At 32.3% G+C, this 26,464-nt stretch overlaps 3 protein-coding genes across 3 annotated transcripts in view; 2 read left to right on the top strand and 1 right to left on the bottom strand.

Annotated features, from left to right (window-relative positions):
* Positions 1-737: 737 nt before the first annotated feature.
* LOC112521225 (ABC transporter E family member 2) lies at positions 738-9,279 on the top strand. Its single transcript, XM_025129952.1, has 11 exons — positions 738-840; positions 4,111-4,196; positions 4,293-4,390; positions 4,470-4,587; positions 4,696-4,785; positions 5,719-6,023; positions 6,125-6,320; positions 6,426-6,611; positions 6,701-6,970; positions 7,963-8,208; positions 8,896-9,279. Exons 1-11 carry the CDS (start codon positions 738-740, stop codon positions 9,013-9,015), a joined length of 1,818 nt encoding a protein of 605 aa, XP_024985720.1. The 3' UTR covers positions 9,016-9,279.
* Positions 9,280-9,438: 159 nt separating this feature from the next.
* LOC112522043 (cell division cycle 20.2, cofactor of APC complex-like) lies at positions 9,439-12,462 on the bottom strand. The gene is made up of 5 exons (XM_025131105.1): positions 12,364-12,462; positions 11,399-11,668; positions 10,990-11,259; positions 10,342-10,902; positions 9,439-9,750 (listed from the first exon to the last, which is right to left on the bottom strand). The coding sequence occupies exons 1-5, from the start codon at positions 12,442-12,444 to the stop codon at positions 9,616-9,618; spliced, it is 1,317 nt and encodes a 438-aa protein (XP_024986873.1). The 5' UTR covers positions 12,445-12,462; the 3' UTR covers positions 9,439-9,615.
* A 12,615-nt stretch (positions 12,463-25,077) lies between these two features.
* Positions 25,078-26,464, top strand: part of LOC112521991 — a 3,672-nt gene continuing 2,285 nt past the window's right edge. The window contains exons 1-2 of the mRNA XM_025131027.1: positions 25,078-25,287; positions 25,408-25,601. Of these exons, the coding sequence (XP_024986795.1) occupies positions 25,165-25,287; positions 25,408-25,601 (317 nt within the window). The 5' untranslated portion in view covers positions 25,078-25,164. The remainder of the gene's footprint in view (positions 25,288-25,407; positions 25,602-26,464) is intronic.

A 26,464-nucleotide genomic window follows, 5' to 3' on the forward strand; every position in this document is an offset into this window, starting at 1 on the left:
AAGTTAAGTGTGTATTTATAAAATACAAAACTTAAGGGGCCAAAATATACATTACTAGAAGTTAAGTGTGTATTTATAAAATACAAAAGTTAAGGGGCCAAAATATACATTACTGAAAGTTAAATGTATATTTATAAAATACAAAACTTAAGGGGCCAAAATGTATATTACTAGAAGCTAAAGGGTCAAATTGTACATTAGTAGAAGTTAAGTGTGTATTTATAAAATACAAAAGTTAAGGGGGTTAATTGTACATTACTAGAAGTTAAATGTGTATTTATAAAATACAAAAGTTAAGGGACCAAAATGTATATTACGAGAAGTTAAGTGTGTATTTATAAAATACAAAAGTTAAGGGTGTATTTATAAAATGCAAAAGTTAAGGGGCCAAAATGTACATTACTATAAGTTAAGTGTGTATTTATAAAATACAAAAATTAAGGGGTTAAAATGTATATTATTGAAAGTTAAGTGTGTATTTATAAAATACAAAAGTTAAGGAGCTAAATATATATTTCAAGAAGTGTCAACTATAAAAGCTAAAATTGTAATTATTTTAAAATAAGGATTAGATTTGGTAGGTAGTGTCAACCGCAGGGACCAGAAGTGTAATTTACTCTCCGTATTATGTCTGCTGGGGTTTTCTACCCTTGAGCCGTCATTGTGTTCCGAACACGCGCCGCACTCTTTCTTCTCTGAACTGCAAGGTTTTGTTTCTCTTTTCGATCATTTCATCAATGGCCGATAGATTAACGCGTATTGCCATCCTAAAAGAAGACCGTTGCAAGCCGAAGAAGTGTCGTCAAGAATGTAAAAAGAGCTGCCCGGTTGTCAAAACTGGTAAAATTGTCTAATTCTCTATTTATCGAATTTGGATCACGAAACTTGTTCCTTTTTATCTATTCGATGATGTTTTTGATTTGATGTATGTGTTCTATTGATTTAGTTAAATTTGCGTTGTTATTCTATATTGATACGTACAGGGTTTATTTTTGTTGTAATTGAGATTCATGTGTATGGTTTAATCGTAGGTAGATAATGATATAGAAGTTTGTAGATTCAGAGAGAGTATTTAAGTAATTCAGTGTGGAATGGAGGGAGTATCGTTTGATTTTTGGTTGTCTGGTTCCACTTCGGATTGATGGCAGCTCTAACATGGTAGGGTACTACACATTGAGCTGATTCTGTCCTCTTTGATGGAGAAAGGAATAGGACCTGCTTTGGTTCATATGTATATTTTTATAATACTCAGGTTCAAGGGATTGCGTAAATATTTTAGCATCTGCCATGTGATCGGTGGTTTAGCTTATACAGGATATTTGGTGTTGGTTCTATAAATTTGTACCCTTATTGTTTAATCTTCAGACTAATGCCTGATAAATATAAACTGTTTTATGTCCGGAATCGTGACTGTTGTCATGACAAAATTGGAGTGTTTTACATGTCATCTTTTATTTCATCATAATGGATTGAGGCATTGTGGAAAGTGAGGCATTTTTTATATGCAAATCAGGCATATAACAGTATAGCTAAGTGATTAGACTTAACTATAATACAAGAAATCTTGTTGAAGCTTATATCCAACTCAGTTCAACCATTGGTACAAAAATTATATTCTTGAACCCACACCCCAATGACGCAATATGACAATGTAACTAGACCTGACTTCATCTCCTTGGGGCTGACAGAATAAGGCGTGTTGCAATCACCTTTTGCATAGCTAGGGTTATACATATAGGCTTCATAACCATGTCCGAGATGCAAATAACTTAGATAAATGACAAAGAATGTAGAGAAGATGATAAACCCTACCGGTGGATATGTACGTTTTCTGGACCACATTGCTTGAAGAAAGAAGGCTGACATACGCCTTTAGTTCACAGCATTTTAGTGGTTGAATGAGGAATGTTATGACTGATTGTATAATGAATGTCATAGATGATACAAGTTATGATGTTAGGCCGTCACAAGTTTCAGAAGCCTAAAGTTGAAAATAGTTGCATAAGGAAACTAGAGAATTCAGTCATCTTAACCATATTAAAGGAGTTATAATTATTTGTGGAAGTGGTTAGAAACATGGAGCAGTTATTCACTAGTTTGACATGTTCCATGGTAAATTCTAGAATTTGAGGCTGACAAACTTTTCATGATGTTGATGAAGGTTGTAGGTAGATTTATAACATAGGAAGCTTTCGAAAAGTTAATGATATATAAGGATTATTGCACATGGTAGTTGGTAAGATACTTCAGAATTGGTCGAGGTACATCTGGTTCTACTTTGGGTAGATAGTGATACTAGTACCTTTGTTTGGTACATTGTTGTATGGACCGAGGAGGACTGAAAGGATGCCCGAAAAGTGTAAAAGTTTAACCATTTTGATACAAGAGTTACTTGGGTTGTACATTGTATGGCATAAGAGGGACTAAGCTTATTTGTCACACTTTAAAGACGCTGCTGAGCTTAGATCATTTAAGAACCATTTTGGTGTGATATTGAAGTGGAAATTGAGAGGCATTGATCGAGATAAAGAGGAACTTCACTTGTTCATCTACATAGAGGAATAGGTTGCCTAGGAAAGACTTGTAGGAATTGGTGAAGTCTGATTATTTACCAATCTAGGAATGGTGGAGGTGTTTGTAAACTGGACTTTAGATGCTTGAGAATTAAAATTGTAATGCTCCAAGAATCTGAAGTGTGATTGACCATGAAAAGCGCTTGGCAAGTGAATGAGCCAACTTGGAGATATAGGATAGTTTGAATGTGTATAATTGTTTATGATAAACCAGGTGATGTTTGTTTTTATACGTAAAGTGGTTTATCTTCCTTGATTGTATTAAAGGAAGGGAAATTCTAAGCGGATTTGGTTTAGGATGGAGTACGATTGGCAGCTTTAACACATAGGTTATGTGTAGTGTTAGTAAGGTATGATATGCACCATGGCACAAAGGTCATGCCAGGGCCTAGGCATGACGCACATGGTGAGGTGTGTGCAAACAACATTCAAAGGGGTGAGAATGGGCATATATGGTTAAAATATCGAGTCTACTAATGCATCACAAGCATGATTAACATCATATTTATATTATGGTTAACATCATACATATAAAGAACATTTGACATTTAATTAACGAATTATTGATTACAGTCTTGGCAATAATATAAAATGAGTTCACCACTAAATTTAGTTTGCTATTGATATTTACTAATGTTAGCATTAACAATGTAAACAATTGAATTTTAGTTAACATCACTTGAAGAATCATCAACTGTGTTGATAACTTATTAAGTATTAAGTATTAACCTATGATAATCAATCAGTGTTCTAAACAGCATTAACCATAGCTAGTCAGGTTCATACCCTTTTAGCACTTGATGGTGTGTATGGATTAAGCCGATATTTAGTGGATGTACAAGTGGTTTATCTAACTTACAAAAATGTTAATAGATGTTATAATTATATGAGAATTAACTATTAAGAATTTGGTATCTCTTTACTTTGGTGCAGTTACTTTTCTAAATAGCTATTTTTTTCCGATGGTAAATTGCTTTGAAAATATTATAAAGATTACCTCCTAGTTGAGAAAATTTAACTGATGAACACAAGTCGAGACACGCGTTACGCATACTAAATGCTTCCTGGGTCTGGATTTCAAACTCCTAAGAGGCCTAAGAATTCTTTTTGCTGATTTATTGAAATGGATGGTACTATTTACGTATGCATCACTTCCATGAATCTCATGCCACATGCCCTGCACCCTCAGGATGAGGCATGTGCCTCATTGAAGCTGATGAGCCTCAGTGAAGGTGATGCACCAAAGTTGTGCCTTATGGACCTCGTGCCTAGACAGGAGTCCAGGTGCGTCTTTCACAACAATGGTTCCGTGGTACATGAAGCTGTTCTCTCAATTAGGTTGTAGATATTTATTTTGTATCTCTTTCGAGTTTCTTTTATTTATGTTGGTTATTAGTTTTTCTATCTATTATTGCATACAATGGTGCACTTTGTTTGAGTTTTGATGCTTTATGGATACGATGGTAATCTTGTAATGGTTTCTAGGCCTAGAGATCTTGTAATGGTTATGCACTTGACATTCACTTTCTTTTGGCAGGTAAGCTGTGTATTGAGGTCACTTCTGCATCCAAGATTGCGCAAATATCGGAGGAGCTATGCATAGGGTGTGGGATATGTGTTAAGGTTTGTGCACCTGTGATATTCTTTTGTGTTACTTTCTGCTTTCAGACCAACAGGAATTGCAGCTCAAACCTGATATTCTTTGCTTTGTTAATGTAGAAATGCCCATTTGATGCAATTGAGATCATCAATTTACCAAAGGATTTGGATAAAGATACAACTCACCGTTATGGTGTCAATACCTTCAAATTACACAGGTTTACAAACCACACTGCTTCGTTGCACTGGTGTGTTGCTGTTATGCTGAACACTGATTTGAGAAACTTCGAATGGCAGGTTGCCTGTCCCACGACCAGGGCAAGTTCTTGGTTTGGTGGGAACAAATGGAATTGGGAAGTCTACAGCCCTCAAAGTTTTGGCCGGAAAATTGAAACCCAATTTGGGGCGTTTTAATGTAAATCTGCTGATCATCTATCATCGATCTCTTTCTAGTGCAGGAAAGAGTATTTTATATTATCTTTTTTTTTTTTAAAATTAATTAATGCTTCAATTATTTTTCCAGAACCCTCCAGACTGGCAAGAGATTTTGACATACTTTCGTGGATCTGAGTTGCAAAACTACTTCACGCGTATTCTCGAAGATAATCTAAAGGTGCATTCTACTTCATATTGTCCTACTGTTTAGAGTACTGGATTTTTATGTTTCTTGCCAGATTAAAATCACGATCTCTTTTACTAAATTGAACTCATGGGTGAAGAGCAACACCTAAGACTATCACATTTTAATGCTAGTGTGTTGTCATTAAGTGCCAATGAAGCGTACTAGTCGGGGGTCTTCATGGAAACAACCGCAGTAGAGGATAGGTCTGCAAACATCCCTAAACCCTACTTTCAAGTGGGATATTGAGTTGCTTGGTTTGGTTTTTGATTTTAGGATATACAAATAGCAAGATAAGGAAATTACGTAAAGCAGGATCACTTTTGGAATAGAAATACTGATATTCTATAAGTTATTGTCTTTTGAAGTTCAAGGTGACTAAACATGGAGTGACAGATGATTAGAGGATGGTTTAGTTGGGTTGAGACTTGTTTTGATATCATATAGATGAGATATTAGGTGTAACAATATGCCCCATTTCTCTTGAGGGATTGCTTGCCATGTGGCTCACTCCTTGTAACACTTTTTAAAACGATTCTTTTTTCTTCAGAAATGTTCTTGATAAGGTTGAATTCTCTCAATCATGTAGTCTGCTTTCTCGCTGTTCAGTTACTTGTTACTCCCTCTGTCTCAAAATAAGTGTCGTTTGTTCTTTGGGATGATCAATATAGGTCTCAATCTTTCCAATTAGGGGGCTGATTACAGTTACATCACATTTACTGGAATACCTTGTAGTTTCTCTGGGAGGATGCTTGCATTAATGTAAGCATTAATGTGTGTATATATAATTTGTTCCTCAAATTGTGATTTGGTATTTTTTATTCCCATTTTTGTTGATGATGGCCCATGGCTCTGATGTAATGACCATCAGACAATTTTATTTTTGTTTTTTTCCAATTTTTTGATTAGTTTTTTTCTCTTTAATAGGCTATCATAAAACCCCAGTATGTCGACCATATTCCAAAAGCAGTTCAAGGGAATGTTGGACAAGTGCTTGAACAAAAGGACGAAAGAGATGTGAAGGCAGAGCTTTGTGCTGATCTCGAGCTGAATCAGGTTATAGATCGTAATGTTGGAGATTTGTCTGGTGGAGAGCTTCAGAGGTTTGCGATTGCTGTTGTTGCCATACAGAATGCAGAAATATATATGTTCGATGAGCCCTCAAGTTATCTTGATGTGAAACAAAGGCTTAAAGCTGCTCAAGTTATCAGATCCTTGCTTAGACCTAATAGGTTATTCTACTGATTTTGTTTGGAATCTTCAGTTGGCTTTTTAGTTTATGATGTTAAGATACTAATACTAACACAATTTCACTCTGAAACTTCCATTTCAGCTATGTGATTGTTGTTGAACATGATCTAAGTGTGCTTGATTACCTATCAGACTTCATTTGCTGCCTTTATGGGAAGCCTGGTGCATATGGTGTTGTAACGCTGCCCTTTTCTGTCAGAGAAGGGATTAATATATTTTTGGAAGGTTATGTGCCCACAGAAAATCTTCGTTTTCGTGATGAATCTCTTACTTTTAAGGTAAAATTTTCATTAGTTTTTAGTACCATTATTATAAGTTCACCAGCAACATCATTGATTTTGTTTGAAATGACCTTTTCTACCTCTATGCTCTACCCGAAAAAGGTTGCTGAGACACCACAGGAGACTGCCGAGGAAATTGAAACATATGCACGCTACAGATACCCCACTATGTCTAAAACGCAGGGTGGTTTCAAACTTAAGGTGCTTGAGGGTGAATTCACAGACTCACAGATCATAGTAATGCTTGGTGAGAATGGAACAGGAAAGACAACATTTATCCGTATGCTGGTGAGACCTATTTCTTTATAGAAAATGTGACTATTGTTATCTTGTGTATCTTGGGTGTGCCTAAGTCTCTATATTTATCAAATATGTAGGCTGGTTTACTGAAGCCTGATACTGTGGAAGACACTGATGTAGAGATACCTGAGTTTAATGTCTCTTATAAGCCCCAAAAGATCAGTCCCAAGTTCCCTCACTCAGTCAGGCATTTGCTGCATCAAAAGATTCGTGACTCATATATGCATCCTCAGTTTGTATCAGATGTCATGAAACCTCTTCAAATTGAGCAGCTAATGGATCAAGAGGTTGTGAATCTTTCTGGTGGGGAACTGCAAAGAGTTGCATTGTGCCTGTGCCTTGGCAAGGTGATTTTCTCTTCTTTATTTACTTTCTAAGGAACCATTTTTTTGATTTGTTTGTTACTGAAATTGCACAATAAGCACTGTATAGATCATCGATAATGCACTGTAGTCCTATGCTTCTGCTTCTTTTGTGTCTGTTATAATATATATGTATATATATATAGACACATATACATACTTTACAGTTTCAAAGCTGATGTTTGTTACTTTGTTCTGAATTTCTACATCAAGCTTGATTTGGCTGACAGTCTCTTGTTCTGATCTAGAATTCATGATGTGAATATCACAGAAAAGATGATGCTCTTTTATTTCTACTTTTCTAGTATGTGATATTGATTGAATATATCCATCTTGGATTTGTCATTTTTTTTAAAGGACGCGTGAACTTTTATTATTAGAGTTCTTTATTGGCATGAGACCTGTAGACCAAACCTTCATTTCTGGGTGTGCGCTTGGCTTGATGCATTTCTAATGATAGATATACCCAAAAACTTTATCCAAGACATCTTGCTTTTGCTGGTTTGTATATTGCAGCTTATGCAATAGCACATGTTAACCTAATACTAATAATATAGCTTCACTGTTGATGTATGAGAAGAAGGGAGTTAAAGAGTGGTTGAGGGTGTGTGGTTTTCTTTACTTTTTCTGTGTTTTATTGTACTATTCCTTTTTTTTTTCTTTCTTTTCGCTCACACTTTTGCACAAGCTGGGGTTTTCACGGAAACAACCGTTCTACTCTTTTGGCAGGAGATAAGTTTACGTACATCCCTCTAGACCCTACTTTCTTTCGAGTGGGATATACCATGCTTGTTTCGTTTGTTTTTTTAATTTCTGGACTGCGTTATCGTAAATAGGGTACACCTCTATCATGTATCCTAGTTAACAGGTTTAGTACTTTGGAAGGGCTCGATTTATACTGAAGTCTTTGTATTTGATAGTGCTGGTTAGCCAATAATTTATGAGATCTTACTTGGCATCTTGTGTTTCTATTTCAGCCTGCTGATATTTATCTGATAGATGAACCAAGTGCATACCTCGATTCCGAGCAGCGTATTGTTGCTTCAAAAGTTATAAAGAGATTTATACTACACGCTAAGAAGACTGCCTTTGTGGTTGAACATGATTTCATAATGGCAACTTATCTAGCAGACAGGGTGATCGTTTACGAAGGGACACCATCTGTTGACTGTACTGCAAATGCACCTCAGTCGTTATTGACCGGCATGAATCTCTTCTTATCTGTAAGTATCAAACTCACTGTTAATCCAACTTCCCTTTTTTCTTTTTCTGCTTAAATTTTCGTTTTCAAAATAAGAAAACATGCTCTTATTTCACCAACAGTTCTATTAGGAATGTGCATGAATTGCTTTGAACAGACAAAACTGGACCGGTCAAATAACACACCTTTTGGTTCCGTTATGTGTTAGAAAATTCGTTCTTGGCTGGTCTGTAACCTGTTAAAAACCAAATTTAATCTCACCTGTAGGAAAAATTTGAAATGTGTAATGTATGTTTCTACTATCATGCTCTAGTAGGTGTGGGTTCAAGAGAGAACGCTAGAAAAAGGGAACCAATCTGAACCATTATTCTATTTTAATTCGGCTGTTGCGAATAATAGGGGCGGTTACATTGGGATTTGACCCATCTATATTTTAGATCCAACGGTTGATAGGGTCCCTTGTTCTCCTTTGTTTTTTGGGTTTTCTCGCCTGCTCCAGTAACCATCTATTCTGCTTGGATTCTTCAAATAAGACATTCTTAAAGAAAGATAAAAATCAAAACAAAATTTTCAAACTGATATGGAATTGTAACTTGTTTGAGATTTTGATTTCGGTTTGATCTGGTTCCATTCAGTTCCAGTGTTATGGACCTATCGTGTTCATCATTTGCTAACCAAGTGTGTAATTGGTGGTTGATATGTGGTACAGCATCTGAACATTACGTTTAGGCGGGACCCAACTAATTTTCGACCAAGAATCAACAAGCTTAATTCAACAAAGGACAGGGAGCAGAAATTTGCTGGGTCTTACTATTACCTGGATGACTAATTTGTCGATGACTTCACCATCAAAACCAGCTGTGGGTGGTGGTGGGTTTATCTCCGGTCAATATGGTTATGGAAGAGTTTTAGATAGCATTGCTTGTACTAGTAAAGTGCATCCATTTTCATTTGTTTTCCAGTTGTTCGTGATTCGGCAAATGACTGATAACGGACTCATCTTTTTTAACTGGTGATTTTGAGCAAGTGATTTTTTTTTTGTGGAGCTTTCGGTCTCGATTGTGTTATTTTCATGTTGGAAACGGTTTCCTTTTTATTTCGGTTGTTGGAATAGTTTTCTTGTGGGCTCTTTTTTGGTGTTTCTATGATGTTGATTTGTGTTGGGTTTTGTTGTGTAAGTCTAGTAGAATGCTTATTTATAAATCATCCAAATGAAGTAAAAGTAATAAAAGTCTCGAGTCATTCTAAAGATGCAATTTCACGTGTCCAGGAAGACAATTTATGCCATCAAACTTATTCAGATTCAGCCATTTTACATGTCTTCGGGTATGAGGACTAATTTCGTCTTCTGATAGGACAAAAATTTTGTGCGATCCCTTCACAAACAAACTTAACTTTCGTGACTGTCGTCTGGTTTTGATCATATACTTCATCTGATACGTGCAAAAGAAGCAAACGGCTCCTCCGCCTTTGTGTTTTTGGTCACTTCTGGTGTGCCAAAAACGTTCCAAAATCTTAGCGTCTCATCAGCACCCAACGATGCAACCTTGTACCCATCCGGACTCTGAAATAGATAAAGGTAAAACTAATGTATTAGACACTTGTACATTTCCACTTATTTGCATGTACTCTTTCCCTACCAAAATAAGTGTCCATGCTTTTTAGTTTATTTCAAAATAAATGTACACTTTTAAGAGTAAGCGTTTACTTTCCAATTCTAATTAAAAAGTACGCAAATATTCATGTTCAAAGTAAATGTCTACTTTCCAGTTCTATCATCAATTATGAGATGATGTACCGATATTGTTAGCGGTGAAATTGTCATTGCCCTTCCTGATTAAAACACGAGCTCTATTCGTCCCAAAATAAATGTCCACAATATGGCACACAGTTTTTGGAATATGTAATTATTATAATTCTTAAACCAAATTGACACTTTTACCCTTAATAATACAGAGAGACAAACTCTCTCTATCTCATAGTAGAGTAGGAAAGTGTAAACTTACTTTTGAAAGTGGACCGTTTATTTTGAGACATCCTAAAATAGAAACATCAAACAATTAAACATTATTATATATTTACTTGTTTATTTATTTATCATGGAGACTTGTTTGGTACGGGCATAGTAGCATTTCAGCGACCAGACTTCACATACCTGACTCATATGTAGCACCCTTGAAGTATGCCCATGAAGTTCTGCCAACTTAACCATAGAAGGGTACTTCCAAAGAATGAGTTGGTTGTCATTGAACCCATGAGAGCTCAAAATCTCTCGTTCATGTCGGTTCCAAAGCAAGCATGACACTTGTGAACCCGTGTTCACCGAATTCAAGCACGCACCTGTGTTCGAGTTCCAAAACTTAAGGCACTGGTCACCTACGCCACCACCAGATGCCACTAAATTGCTCTGAAACGGACACCAGGCCAGGGCTTTTACAGCTGAAGTATGCTCGGAGAAGCGGTGGAGCCTCTGGCTGCATGAGAGGTCCCATATAAAGAGAAGGTTGTCGTTGCCGCCACTCGCTAGTTGTTGACCGGACGTTGACCATTTCAATCCACAAACCTCCTGATGATGGCCTCTGTATGTCCCAATATTAGGTGATCTTATTCTAACATCATTGTTGATGATTAAACCGTCCATGCTCCCTGTTGTCAAGATGTGGTTGTTCCAATCAAGCGACCCGACCCTCGATCCATGTCCTCGAAGAGTCCTCAGCTGATCAAATAAAAACCCCACAAAAGTTTCGAGATCAATCCTCAAACTCTTCAGTTTTCAAAATGAAACAGAGGAAACATATAATACCAATCGATTGGTGGAAGAGTCCCACAGCTGAACCTCGGAATTGTTAAATCCGACTGCAATGTGTCTTCCGTCGGGTGCCCATTTGACACTTGTAATTGGGCCACAATCATCATCCGTTGATAGAAGTTCAGAGCTGGTCCCTTCAGATGCATCCCAAAGATACACACTGTTTCCAAGACCTATAGCGAGAGTATTGGCAACACCCCAATCAAGCAGATTCAAATAGTAATCATCCACAAGTTCAGGTGCATCCAAAGTCCTTTCACTCGACTGTTATTGCCAAACGAAGAAAAACCCATAAAAATCGAATCAACTAACCATCTATAAAAACTCAGATGCAAAGATTAGAACAGGACAGAAGATGATTATGGTTTAAGATCGAAATGAGAGTTGAAGAAAGATGACATACTTGGGAAATATGTCTCATTCGCTTTGCACATTTTGACATGGTGGAAGGTGGCGGAATCTCCTTGACACCATCCAGTGAAGTCGGTGGCTTGTTTCTAAATGCAAGGATCCGTGTCCTGTTAACATTGAAGATTTCTGCAAGTTGCTTCCGGTAAGATTCTCTCCATGGTGAATATGGAGAGGAGCTTTCCTTTTCAACCTTCCTGCCCGTAAGCATGTAGTTCGCAAAGTCAAAATCCATTGCCGAACGATTTGGGATGAACCTATCCAACTGGTGTTCCAAAATAGGTAGGTTCAGTAAGTGCGTGCAGATTCAAACCAAAATATACATGAACAACCACATTACACAGCTACAAAAACCTTGATATAAACCAAAATTCACTTGAAATAGTACCAAAATGTATTACAAAGATACAATTCAAGCACAGATGACATCTCTTTGGCTGCTACAAAAAAGTTAGGATGACAGACTACCATGGTTCATAAGTTGTGTATTTTTTTCTGTTTTCATTGCAAACAGTCTATAGAAACACCGAATATCTCAATGTATGAACCAAGAATACTTTTGGTTTTCATAGAACACAAAACACTTCCTATAATAAACCCTTCTTTTCAGGCATAGAAGGAAACATTTTAACATCAAAAACATTTCCAAGAAGAAATAGAAGCAATTAAATACATTTCTATAACTGAAGTTGTTTAACAGAAAATTTGGTAAACAGCACCTAAGTGTGGATGAATGATTCATCTCCATCAAGATCTGATCAACTAATCATAATCACAGAGTCCTAATCAGTGACTAATGACACAGCAAGAAGTCTCCTAAAGACAAATTATCACAAACAAATTCACAATCCGAACCAAGACACCTCATATAACACAAAGAACCGCATCAGATCCAGAAAAACCCTAAATTACCTTAAATTTTGTACAAAAAAAGAATCACAAATACACACACGCTCTTACATTATCATCACGAGAATTCCTCCTCCGATGCTTCTGATTGGAAAGAGAAGGTGACCTAGCGGACAGATTTCCTGCATCCATAACCTGATTGTAAGATGAAGAAACAACAAAATCGTATATAACAAAAATAAAAAATATATCTACTAAATGTAACGATAAACCAATTAAAGTATGAGAAAAGAAAAGTTAAGAGGAGCGATTGCAAGCAGATGAAGATGAAGATGAAGATGAAGACGAGGAGATGCGTTAATGGCGAATGGAGCAGATCGAGAGCAAGAAAAGGGGCCGAGTTTACAGAGTGTTTGATATTCTTGCAACGGCTATACATACAAAATATATACGTTATTGTTTGGAGAGGCTGGCATATGTCGGGTCCGTTTCAAAACTCTGGGTCGAATCGGGTGCGCTTAGAAAACCACGGGCCAGCTTTTAGACCGAACGTTTTTTTTCTTCTAATCACGTGTTTTTGAAAAAATAATTGTTTTTAAACTTTTTATATATACCAGAAGGTTACTCGCGCAATGTAGCAAGATATATCTCGATTTTAATGTTTCATTTTTTTGGTCTCTGTCAATGTTATAATACGAATTTATGTGGTTTTGAACAAACAATTATGTTTTTCTTAATAAAATATAAATTTAAAAATATCATAAAAATTAAAAAAATATATAAAAGTTCAATTTTTAATTCAATTTTTTTATATTATAATCTAATTAGGTTTGATGACAAAGTGATTATATTTGGTTTAATAATATAATTTTTATAAATATAATAACTAAGTATTCTGTTAGAACTCAATAATTATCCTAATTATATTTTAGTTATTATATTTAAAATAAGAATTTTATCTTGTAATTCGTTATATTTATCTATATTTAGTTACATGAATTTAAATATAGAGCTTAATAAATGTACTTACGCACAATTTACTTGTAATATTGAATTTAAGTAATATGCATCAATAAGCGGTATTTCATGTATAAACGATAGTTTTTAAGAGTTTTTGTCAAATTCTTTATAATATAGTATATATATATATATAGTGTATATATATATAGGAGGTTTACTTTGCAAACGACGTTATTTGTATAAACCGTACAAACTTCATTCAACCAATCGTAATTTTTCATTTTGTTCATTTTTTTTGTAATTATGATCAATCATTTTTGTTGTGGAGAGTGTTAATCATGAATATTATCATTTTCATTATATTAATTTTAGAGAAAAATACATGAAACAGTTTCATAAAAATTTCATAAGTATTATATAAAACAATTTCATAATCATACATGAAACAACTTCATCAAAAAAAATATTATATGAAACAATTTCATAAGATTAAACAATAAAATCGACGGATGAGAGTGATTTGCACGGTTTGTACAAATATGAGTGGTTTGCATTTGATTGTTTCTCTCTCTCTCTCTCTCTATATATATATATATATATATATATATAATATGTATAAGCAGCTAAAACAACTTTTGTTGAATTTTACGAGTTACAGTTTGTATGCTTAGTGTACAAGCTTCATAGCAGATATCCTGGATTGTCTTCCCACCTCCCACGTTTCTTCCCCATGCTCCTGAATTATCTCCCATGTCCGACTTCTCTTCTCTTCTCAGTCAATTTTCTCAAAACACTAACCTCACCAGATTCACGCTATGTGCAATATCATTCTCCCTGTTTTCGGTCACGATTGTTGATTTCTCCTCCACTCGGTTTCTCCATGTTCTTCAGGTTTGACATTTCTTCTTTTGCCCTTGGGCTCTATATTTTTGCTTGAATTTCAATAATCAATATCTGCTCGGTTTTTCTCCATCCCTGCTCAAGCTTTTAATAATTGATTTTGTGTTCTCTGTCTACTTTATCTAAAACATTTTCAGGAAACTTTTGGTTTTGGAAATTGGAAATTGGAAATGGCGATCCCGCTCCAAGAACGACGATTCTCACTCAGCTCTACCCGGTGACTACGTAGGGCTACAACAATTTCACTTAGGGGTACAACAACCAGAACACATTTTAAGTATTTGCTAATGATTTCTGATATTTGTTTTGATTTTTGAATTTAGGGTTTGAGAGGGGTGAACTTTCACTTATTTTGTAGCAATCTCACTCCATACAATTTTAAAATCTCATGTTAGTCCATGGATTTGCTTTTCTCTTCATTTTATATCTGTGTTTGAAACTGCTACAATTTAGAATACTAATTTGCATTGCAAAGCAAGTGTTCTTAAGTTATTTTTTGCACTCACAAATTGTGTAAATATGTTTTTATAAACTGGGTGCTTTAATTTTTCAAATTCTTTTATTTGAGAGTTACTTTTTTTTTTTGCTTCAAAGTGTACATGAATTTGATGCTTATGGTATTTATGGAACATTAGGGGTGGCAAAAAATTACCCAACCCGCTAACCTAATCCGAATCCAACCCAAAATTAGCAGTTTGGGTTGATATTTTCAACTCATTTAAATAAATGGGTCAACCCGCCTAATTCATTTAAATAAATGGGTTGGGTTGGGTTTAATTTTTCGACCTGTTTTCAACCTATTTAAAATATTATATAATTTTATTTTATTCTTAACATTATATCTAACATTCTAGTTTTTAATTTTGTTTTATTTTTAATTAAAAATCCTGCCTTCGTGAGATGAAATTTCAAATTTCAATCGCCTCCATACTCTTAATAATCATGAACCCTAAGAAGTCCATTACTCCATTATCGCCTCCAAAGTCTAATCCAACTTATTTTGAACAATATATTTGTTGTGGTTGTATTTTATTCAAACTTTGAATAATTTGTTTGTATTTGTGGTTGTGTTTTATTAAAAAAAAAATTAAATAGTCTAGTCCTTTTTTTATTTAAAATTTTAAAATTAAATGGGTCAATCCATATTCAACCCATTTATTTAACATGTTGGGTTAAGAAAATCGTAAACAGGTCAACCCGTTGTCAACCCATTTAGGTAACAGGTTGGGTTTCTCAACCCATTTAATTAAATGGGTTGGGTTGGGTTGAGATTTTCAACCTGTTTAATAAATGAGTTGAACCCGAACTCAACCCAACCCAATCTAACCTGACCCATTGCCACCCCTATGGAACATGTGACATAATTTCTATACTTATTTGCACTTTATTCCTATGTGATGATGTTCATTTTAAGCTTTCTTTTCAACTTTCAGATTGAGCACCTTAGGAACTCAAGCTAGCCTCCCTTTCTCCAAATGTGATATTTGCATACTACTTTTCCCATTTTAAAGTTTTCCATGAGTTATGTACATCAATACTTCATTTGATTCATATACTACATTCTAAAGTTTGCCATAATCCTCATTATTTTGTCGCTTAAATTCGAATTCATCAAGTCTAATGCTTCCACAACTGAGAAGTTAAGGCTATTAAATTTCCATTTCATTCAAGAAATATGCATACATTATAGAAGAAATACAACTTCTTAAAGAATCAAAGCTTCAGATAAATAGATATTCTTAAAGGATAAGCTTCAATGCATGTGACATTCCTATGACCAATTTATTGTTTCAACCTATGTCATGATTGGAGTCAATTTGATTCTATACATTCCTATGACCACCAAGTTCTTCCAGAAACAACAAATAGAGATCAAGGAGTTTAATTATGATATAGGTAAGTGTTGTTGCAAAGACTGATGAGTTCTTAGGTTGCAAAATTGATGGCAAGTGTACAAGTTGTTTATTTGAGTGGAATTTGTGTATGGGATCCCATTTGGTTTTGTGAATCAGATGATCACAAAGTGACAAAATATGAGCAAATAAGAAGAGGAGGTGATAATTGGGATGTAATCTATATCTGAAATCCCTCAATGAAATCACATACTCTTCCACTATCATACATGAAGTATTGAAATACAGTTTTTATGCTCCAATTACGCAGCTTTTTGTAGCTTTTTCATGTTTGGTTTCTTCGTCTTTTTATTTTAGTTCAACTGCCTTTTTGAGCACTTTCTTCACATTAAAGTGCTTGCCATTTTAGTTGATTAGTTAATTTAACTCTTCAGTTCCACCTTTTCAATCAAGATTTAGCCATTAAATCGCAATTTCAACTCACTTTGATTAGTTTTCCTAAATGGGCATTCGAGTAATCAAGATAAAGGTGGTTTCTTTATTGACCTGAGACAACTTATCATGGATCTAGAAACTGGGTTTCATCATAATCATCTAAAGGTAAGATGGGTATGTTGTAATTTCTTAATTTAGGGATTTTTAGACAATACCCATTTGAAATTTGTGTTATTATTGTTTACACAAAAAAGTCTTGGAAGACAATCTTGACATTGGCTTATCAAAGCTTGGGTGTTGTTTATGGAGATTCGAGCACATCACCATTATATGTGTTCAAAAGCACTTTTGCAGGAGATATTGAACATTTAGAGACTAATGAAGAAACCTTTGGGGCACTTTATTTTATTTTCTGGACTCTTACTTTAGTTCTTTTGTTGAAATATGTGTTCATTGTGCTAAAAGCTGATGACAATGGGGAAGGAGGCACATTTGCTCTGTATTCTTTGTTTTGTAGACATGCTAGAGTGTGTCCAAACATGCTTGAATAGTAACACAACATGAAGTTCTCAACTGTTTGTGCAAACTTCCCAACTGCTTATGAGCTAATCTCATTATGAAACCTGCTAAAACAGGGTTAGATTAAGGTTGGAGCTCCTTGACGGCCAAATAGCCTTGCAATATACAACCTGGTAATCGATATTTATCATATGTATTTATGTTAACCGGTTACTTGAAAGTGATGTAGGCCCGTTATATGCACTTCACTCACTCATTTGTAAAATATTTATGTTAAAAACTTCTGACTCTTATTTGTGTTAAATTATTTGATGGTCGGATGCTATATTTATTGCTTATGCAAAAATTAATCAACTTTAATGGCTTTTTATAAACAAAGTAGAGGTTCATTCCAATCTTTTGCATTATGTTGGTTGAAAATAAGTTATCATATGTACTAGCTTTCTCAAGTCTTGGCTTACTGCTAATTTACCATAATTTGCTTTAATGTTCTGTAGGGTGTTCATAAGCCATTTTTTTAATTGCTTTTTTTTAAAGTCAGTCAAACAAGAAGGAAGACAGGATTAGCTTTCAAGCAGTCTTTTTGTTTAATCATAGCATTTGATCATGAAAATGAATGGATATAATTGGTTTGTAAGGTTTGTATAAAAAACATGGTTTGCAAAGTAAACTTTTTTCTCTCTCTCTCTCTCTCTCTATCTCTCTCTCTCTCTCTCTATATATATATATATATATTGATTAATTTGGATATCCAACTCGTTATACGAGCCGACTAATCCTAGGGCGATCACCTGTTTTGTGGGTAGTCTGGAGTCACCGCATTTGAACTTCCGTGATCACAAGAGGATTTTTATTCCTCATTGCATTCAAACCTGAGACCTCCAAACACTTTTGACATTTGAAATCCAAATTTAAACCATGCATTGTTAAAATATACTTTACTATTTTTTTTTTCCATGTGTTATAACTCGTCATTCATACTTTTATTGTTTTTTCCTTCCTCCTAATATACATATATAACAAATAATCACAAAAACACATTCTATGTACAGATCATATCAAGAATCAAGAATTTGACCGACTATCTAACAAAAATAAAAAACAAAAACATAAAAACAGAGAACACAATCATGCATAAAAGACTTGTACATCCATATATTTAGCAATCCGATCCCCGACGACCGATTGAAACAACCGGCGGAATTCATCAAACGAACAAAACCCAATTCCACCCAATGTTTCACTTCATTGGAGTGTGGTTCTTGCTTTTTTTTTTCCCTGCTTAGTAACCTGGATATCAAACTTGTTATGTGAGTTGACTAATTTCAGGGTGACTATTCATTTTGTAGATAGTTCAATTCATCGTATTTGAAATTGATTTTTTTTTCAAAAATATAATTAATAATCAAACTAAATATTTTATTTATATTATTTAGCTTATTTTAATTATCTATGAAATAAAATAAGTATAACTTTAATTTTTATGTAACTCACATAAACATTTTTAGAATTGTTATATTTGCTTTTTGATAATTAGATATATTGAATAATAATAAAAAAAAATGCTATAATTAATAACATTTATAAATAATTATTAATTATTAATAAAATATAATATATAATTAAATTAATTAATAAATATTAATCACTATAAATTAATATTTAGTTATAATTAATATTAATCAAGGTCAAAATTGAAAGAAGTGTCAAAAAGCTCTTCTTAAGTTACTCAAAATAGCTTATAAATAAACTACCTTAAAAGTTAGTTTATGTACATCCAAACGATTACTTAAAAAACAAGCTAACTTATAAGTTAGCTTAGATTTGCCAAATAATGTATAAAAAAAAAAGATATCGCTAACGACTCAGAGGAAATCACAAATCCCAAGAAAATAGGCGTTCAAGTTTGACAAATATGGCACAACAAGTAGTCAATCTAAGGCACTTAAACATTGACTAAACAAACACCTACGCACATGCATATAAGGGTTGGATTTAAGGGTATAAAAATAAGAACTGAAAAACCACAAAAAAATATATAAAAAAAAATATTAATCTGGATGTCAAGTTATATAGAATATTATATTTTTTTTGATTAATCTGTATATCCAACCCGCTATGCGAGCTAACGAATCTCAGGGCGACCACTTGCTTTGCAGATAGACCGGAGTCACCGTATTTGAACCTCCGTGGCCACAAGAGAATTTTTATTCCTTATTGGATTTGAACATGAGACCTCCTGGTACTTTTGATCTTTGGAGACAAACTTAAACCAACCAGACAGCATCCTTATGGTTTAGAATATTATATTTTGTTAAATTTTGATCAAAAGTTATGGCCGTAGGGGGTGGGGGATCTTTTAATTTAAAAGATACTGTAAACATTTCTTTGGATTAATTAATTTAACGGTTTAGATAAATTGTTTATTTTTCTCTTTCTAGGTTCTTTTCTAAACCTCCTTTTTTTCTTAAGAAAATGATGATGCACATGTGAATCAAGTTTCTGTTTGGCTCTGTGAGGCTATCATTAGGTGACAACAAGAAGATAATTGTTTGATTACAAGTATTCGGTACCCTCTTAATTTTCTTTTGTCTTTCTTATTAAGCTCCCTTTGTATATGTATATGTATATGTATATGTATATGTATATGTATGTATTGCTCCTAATTTGTTTGTGAACAACAAATACGTTGATTTGTGGTCTTCGGTTAAAAGCAATTATATATGACACTAGTTTTTAGATTGAGAATGACCTTAAAACATACGTCTTTTCTATGTGATTGCCCTATTTTTTTATTTATAAGTAGCTTTTAACCATCTAAGAAGGTGTTCAGGATTGCTTATAAAAACAACTTATTGACTTATTCCAGTGTGACACAGATAATAAGCATTTCTGAGTGTTTGGATAAACAACTTATACCGGTGCTAAACCGGTAATAAGGAGTTTTTGAATAAGTTAAATCTAACTTATAATAAGTTGATAAGTGCTTTTGTAAAAAAAAACATAAGTCGTTTCAGATAAGCATCCCAAACACCCCCTAAGTTTATAGGTCCGAATTCATCGTCACATACATATGAATCAAATAAACTTTTTAAACACCCATTTTAAAAAAAAAGTTGACATAACACATGACATCATATGATTGAACAAAATCATCCCTAAATATATATATATATATATATATATATATATATATATAATTGGTAATCAACCATTTCACTTAGATTCCTACAACCAACTTGTTCCCCTTTTAGAATTATCAAAGGGGGTCAATACATTGCAACTTGTAACCAGAATAATCCCACCTTACCATAACCATTACTTTCCCCACTTGTTCATTCTTACCCTTTTTTAATTAATTTTTTTATTATTAATAACGATATCAAACCAGATCAATATATTCTACTCAGAAGTGGGATTAGGGGTGGGATGTATGCATACACATCTCATATGCCAGAGAATATAACAGTTATTTTCACAAAAACCCTCAACTGCAAAAAGTGTGCAAAAAATAAGGCTGTCTTCGATTAATCTATATGTATTATTATAATCTTCTTGACCATTAGTCTGAGTAGATTTTTCGTTTCCAATTAATGATCATAGATCCAAAACAATTGATAACACATATAAGATATTTGGGTACTGTCCGAGCCGCATAGATAGAGGTACATATAAAGAAGTGGCACTAGCATGTATTCGGGGTCGTTGCTTGTTGAGTCAAGTCATTTGATCAATATGATCCAACTAATAATAATTGAAAGACAACTGTAATGTTATGTTAAATGTACACGGCTGATGACTTTCTAAAAGTCAATATGAGGGTCTATGAATGTGACATTCGTGCTGTACACGTATTATTAACCTATTATTGGAATTCCTGATTAACTTTTTTCAAAAGACAACAAATTACCCTGATACCATCGTGTGATATTATTGAAAGAAACAAGCCAACGATGTCGACTACTATCATGTCTTTATAAGGTCTCATGTAATAAATGGTAAAAATGCAGTATAATGTATTACATCTTACTTTTCTAAAGATCAAATAATACCATCTATCTGGTTTCCTATTTTCCTGTTATTTTCTTCTGGTTTTTCTTATTTTGAGTTTAAGAAAATCAAAATGGATTTCATAGATTAAGGAAAGTTGTGTTAGATCGGGATGAGACTCAACGTATTGAAAGTAAACTAAGAGATTATCATTGAGAAATCCTTTAGTTTTGATTCAATAACAATTTCAAGAATTTTTTTATGGTAAACTGAGAATGAAAAATTGATATAATTTTCATAAAAAAGATCCAATTAAAATTTATGAAGTATTTTGTTGTGTTAGTAAGATTTAATATTTATTATATATTCAAATTGTTTATGAGTTGATTGAATTAGTTTTATGGAATTGAAATGCGAAATTTTAGGAGGATGTACGTATACAATAATCTATACTATATTATAAAGCATTTGATAAAAAAAATTTAAAAACCATTTTTTATGTATGAAATACTGTATATTGATGCATATTACTTAAAATTCAAGATTACAAGTAAATTATGAATAAGTACAACTTATTAAACCTTTATGTTTGAATTCATATAACTAACTGCGGATAAACATAATAAATAAAGGATAAACATCTGATTTTAAAATATAAAAACTTTAAAATATAATTAGAATAATTATCGAGTTCTAACAAAATAATTACTTATTAATCTATACTATATTATAAAGCATTTGACTAAAACTCTTAAAAACTCTTAAACTCTTAAAACTCTTAAACTCTTAATCTATACTATATTATAAAGCATTTGACTAAAACTCTTAAAAACTCTTAAACTCTTAAAACTCTTAAACTCTTAAACTCTTAAACTCTTAAAAACTCTTAAACCCGTTCATCCCTATCCGATTTCATCCCATATCTGAATTCGTGTAACTAACTGCAAATAAACACAATCAAATACATGATAAACATCTCATTTTAAATATAAAAAAATCTAAAATCTATACTATATTATAAAGCATTTGACTAAAACTCTTAAAAACTCTTAAACTCTTAAAAACTCTTAAACTCTTAAAAACTCTTAAACCCGTTCATTCCTATCCGATTTCATCCCATATCTGAATTCGTGTAACTAACTGCAAATAAACACAATCAAATACAGGATAAACATCTCATTTTAAATATAAAAAATCTAAAATATAATTAGGATAATCATTAAGTTCTAACAGAATACTTAATTATTATCTCATTTTAAAATATAAAAAATCTAAAATATAATTAGAATAATTATCGAGTTCCAACAAAATAAATAATTATTATCTTTATAAAAAAATTATATTATTAAACTAAATATGAATTACTTCGTTATTGTACATAAATTAAATTATTAAAAAATTGAATTAAAAAATTACACAAGAAATGAGGAATTTCAAATAGTTAATTTGATACTAATATCGATATATTTTTGTCAAATTTTTATGATATCTTCAAACATATATTTTATTCAAAAATAAAAACACCATCGTTTTCTCAAAATCACATAAAACCATATTATAACATCAGCTGAGATAAATAATAAAATGAAATATTAAAATCACGATGTATCTCGCTGCATTGCRCAAGTACACTTCTAGTATTATAAGAAAATTATATTATTAAATCAAATATAAATTACTTCGTTATTGAACTTAAATTAAATTATAATTAAAAAATTGAATTAAAAATTTACAAAAAAATTGAGGAATTTTAAATAGTTAATTTGATACTAATATCGAAATATTATTATCAAATTTTTATTATATTTTCAAATTTATATTTTATTCAAAAAAAAACATTATTGTTTTTTCAATATTACATAAGATTATATTATAACATCGACTGCGATAAAAATTAAAATAAAATATTAAAATCAAGATGTATCTCGTTGCATTGCACAAGTACCCTTCTAGTACATTTTAAATTTAAATTTTAATGAAAATTAAAAATATAAAATTAAATGCTTAATATTATTATTATTATTATTATTATAAGATAAAATAATATTGAAAATAGCACATGATTTGGTAAGGCAATCCCACGATTAGAAGGAATATGACACGAGTGAATATAACTTGACATAACTATTCTCTCGCACTTTCTCCTACCTAACGACCTTGGAAGTTACCTACGGAGTCAACCCATGATCAAGCAACTACATAATCCTCTCTCGCTTCTTACTTTTTTTTTTAATTAACCTTAATATTCAACTCGTTATGTGATCCGACTAATCCCAGGATGACCATCTGCTTTGCGGATAGCCCAGAGTCACAGTATTTAAACATCTGTGGCTACAAGAAGACTTTTATTCATCCTTAAATTTGAAATATATATATATATATATATATATATATATATATGAAGCAACTACATCGTCCTCTCTCGTTTCTTACTTCTTTTATATATAAAGAGAGGATTAAATGCAAACCTCCTCATTTGTATAAACCGTACAAATCTCATTTAATCAATCATATTTTTTTTCATTTTTTAAATATCAGAGTTGATTAGTCATTTTTATTGTGGATGATGTTAATTATGAATTTTATCATATTAATTTTAGAAAACAAATTCCATTAAAATGAGAAATATATAAAATAATTTCATTTTTACATAGAAACAAAAATATATTAAACAATTTCATCAATAAAAGAATTATATGAAACAATTTTATTAAATTAAACAATAAAATTGATGGATAAAGATGATTTGTATGTTTGTACAAATGGCTTGGTTTGTAAAGTAAATCATCCCTATAAATATATATATATATATATATATATATATATATATATAGGTTGGTTATTATACAACCTTTGACATTTGTGCAACCAATACAATCCAATTTCAACTGTCCATTTCATTTGATGAATATGTGATTTTATAGAAATTTTGATTGTTTCCTAATATAAAGTATTAATCATAATTAATGAACTCTATTCATATTCCATAAATATTCAAATCATAATAAATGTACTCCTATCATTTCTATAAATATCTCAATTAATTGGGTTGCAAGGGTTGTACAAATACACAAGGTTGTAAAAGAAATATACCCTATATATATATATATATAGAGAGAGAGAGAGAGAGAGAAAGAGAGGGAGAAATGAGAAAGAGACGGGTTCAAACGAGAACAATACATATTTAGGATAATAAAAAAACGGTTTACGTGTGTTATTTTTACTATCATATATATATATATATATATATATATATGTGTGTGTGTGTGTGTGTGTCTGTGGGGGGGTAAAAATACCTAATTAATCAAATAAGAACTCAGTAGTTTGTGATAACCGTAATATCTAATATGACCTATTCATTTAAGATAATTATGTTGTTTATTAAACAAATAGGAAAAAGTAATTTAGTAATATAAAAGACAACCCATAAATATGTGTAATTAATTTATTCTCTCCATAAATAGGAAATTCATAACCACCACAATATATAAAATCAATAACTCCCCACATTGTATTATCTTTGAATCTTTATTAACCGTAACACAAAGCGTATCTCGTTGTTTCATTTGTATCACATTCTGCGTTTTCGATTTTTACAGTGTATCGTATTGTGTATCTAAGGGTATCACATCGTGTATACACTGGTATCACAATGGACATTAGTAGATATCAATAGGTAATATAGAGAGAATGATCCTAATTAATGTATCACAACATATATACAGTGGATATCTCAATGAAATGTTCACGCCAGATAGGAGAGAGGAAAGATAAGACTTCTAAAATGTCTAAAATGCCACTTACAAAATATCTGAAATCAAAATTACCAAAGTTATTGTTATTTTTAATTTAAACTTCGATTTGTTGTTGAGATAGGATTTCACGAATCTAATAGACATATCCAAAAGATGGTATGCCCCTTTCACTTCCTCTCCTCCCCAAACTTATATATATATATATATATATATATATATATATATATAATTATAGTCCATAAACACCAGAATATTCGAAGGCGCAATTATGAACCAAATACATTGAAGTAGGGATGGTATATCTACCTTCCTTCCAACTTCCAAGCAATCTCCTGCTCCAACTCCTACTCCTACCCCCAACCTCCCAACTTAAGAAATGAAAGATTCATTTTAACCACCACTTTTTCCTTTTCCTTTTCCTTTTTCCTTTTTCCTTTGAGTAACTCTTCTTCTAAATCTCCTTCTTTTCCTTTCTCTAATTATATTCATATATCTTTTACATGGAAAAACCATACAAAACCATCATCATCTCTCATCATGTTCTCCTCATCACCATCATCATCATCTCCTTCTCCATTGCTTCTTTTGCTTTCTGCATCATCTCTGAGTTCACCAAATCCAAGGTATATATATATACATATATATTCACATCAATCCTCTCTCTCTCTCTCTCTCTATATATATATATATATCGTAATTTGATGATCTGTTGAACTTGATTAGACGTTAATTTGGTTTGGCAGAAGACGGAGATTCGAGTGGACGGAGAGCTATGCTATTTGGCACGAAGCAAGGCCTTTGGTTATGGGATTGCTGCTTTGATATGTTCGGTTATGGCTCAAATTGTAGGAACTGGATTCTTCGTTTTATGTAGAAGATCAACCGATTCCAAGTCTTCCAACACTTGCTTTGCGACTATTCTTTTGTCTCTCTCGTGGTAAGTCTCTTTCAATGGCTATCATTCTTATACGCGTATTATCATATACGATAAAAATGTTCTCACGTTCTCATCAAATGAAAGTGTTTTCGTTTGAACCTCCGTCTATATATATATATATATATATATATATATATATATTTTCAAGTAAATGTCATTCAAAAAAAATTAAATGGCTTATTTTCCTGAAATCCCAACTTTATTAAATAATTAAAAAGCAAATATGGGTTTTAATGGTTGGGTTCATTCACATGAGATCAGATTGTTTTCGTGAGACAACGTTTTTACATTTGAAACTTCATAGCAAAATATTGTTCACAGTGTTTTCGCTATGAAGATTCAACTTATTTTTATTTTTTACCATGAAGTTTCAAGTATAAAAATATTGTTTTTTACGAAGATAATCTTGTTTTACATGATTCCAAATCTGACCAAAAAATAATTAAAAAAAATATCAGAATCGGGTTTATAATATATAATTAATAATTAATTTTTTTTTTATAATGAGGTTGACTTTTTCAATTCCCTCTCTATGATATTTTTGGTTATTTATAGGGGATGATATCCCCACCCCCTTACGATCAGTTATACACCCCCTCCCTCTCACATTCGACCCCTCTCACATTCAATCAATTTGTTTAATATTATAATTTTAAATTACACTTCATGTAATTATTTAATTAATTTATTTTACACCTTTTACTTTTAAGTTTTTCATTTTGCACCTTTATTAAATTAACATACATAATCGTACATCAACTAAAACATGTTTAAAAAATATCTTTTTATTTTAACAAGTTACACCATTATAATCGTCTCGTTAATACCTTCGAAATGAGTTCAATATTGAATAGTTTTTGAGT

Source organism: Cynara cardunculus (genome assembly GCF_001531365.2).
Source record: "Cynara cardunculus var. scolymus isolate 2C chromosome LG 11, CcrdV1, whole genome shotgun sequence".
Taxonomy (NCBI): Eukaryota; Viridiplantae; Streptophyta; class Magnoliopsida; order Asterales; family Asteraceae; genus Cynara; species Cynara cardunculus.

Excerpts from the sequence above, each read along its gene's own strand:
- LOC112521225 (XM_025129952.1), top strand. The coding sequence starts at position 738 with ATGGCCGATAGATTAACGCGTATTGCCATCCTAAAAGAAGACCGTTGC. Across the intron at positions 4,786-5,718 it reads TTCTCGAAGATAATCTAAAG|GCTATCATAAAACCCCAGTA; the intron begins GTGCATTCTACT and ends TCTCTTTAATAG. Across the intron at positions 6,612-6,700 it reads CAACATTTATCCGTATGCTG|GCTGGTTTACTGAAGCCTGA; the intron begins GTGAGACCTATT and ends TCAAATATGTAG.
- LOC112522043 (XM_025131105.1), bottom strand. The coding sequence starts at position 12,444 with ATGGATGCAGGAAATCTGTCCGCTAGGTCACCTTCTCTTTCCAATCAG. Across the intron at positions 11,260-11,398 it reads GAATGAGACATATTTCCCAA|TCGAGTGAAAGGACTTTGGA; the intron begins GTATGTCATCTT and ends TGGCAATAACAG. Across the intron at positions 9,751-10,341 it reads GGGTGCTACATATGAGTCAG|AGTCCGGATGGGTACAAGGT; the intron begins GTATGTGAAGTC and ends TATCTATTTCAG.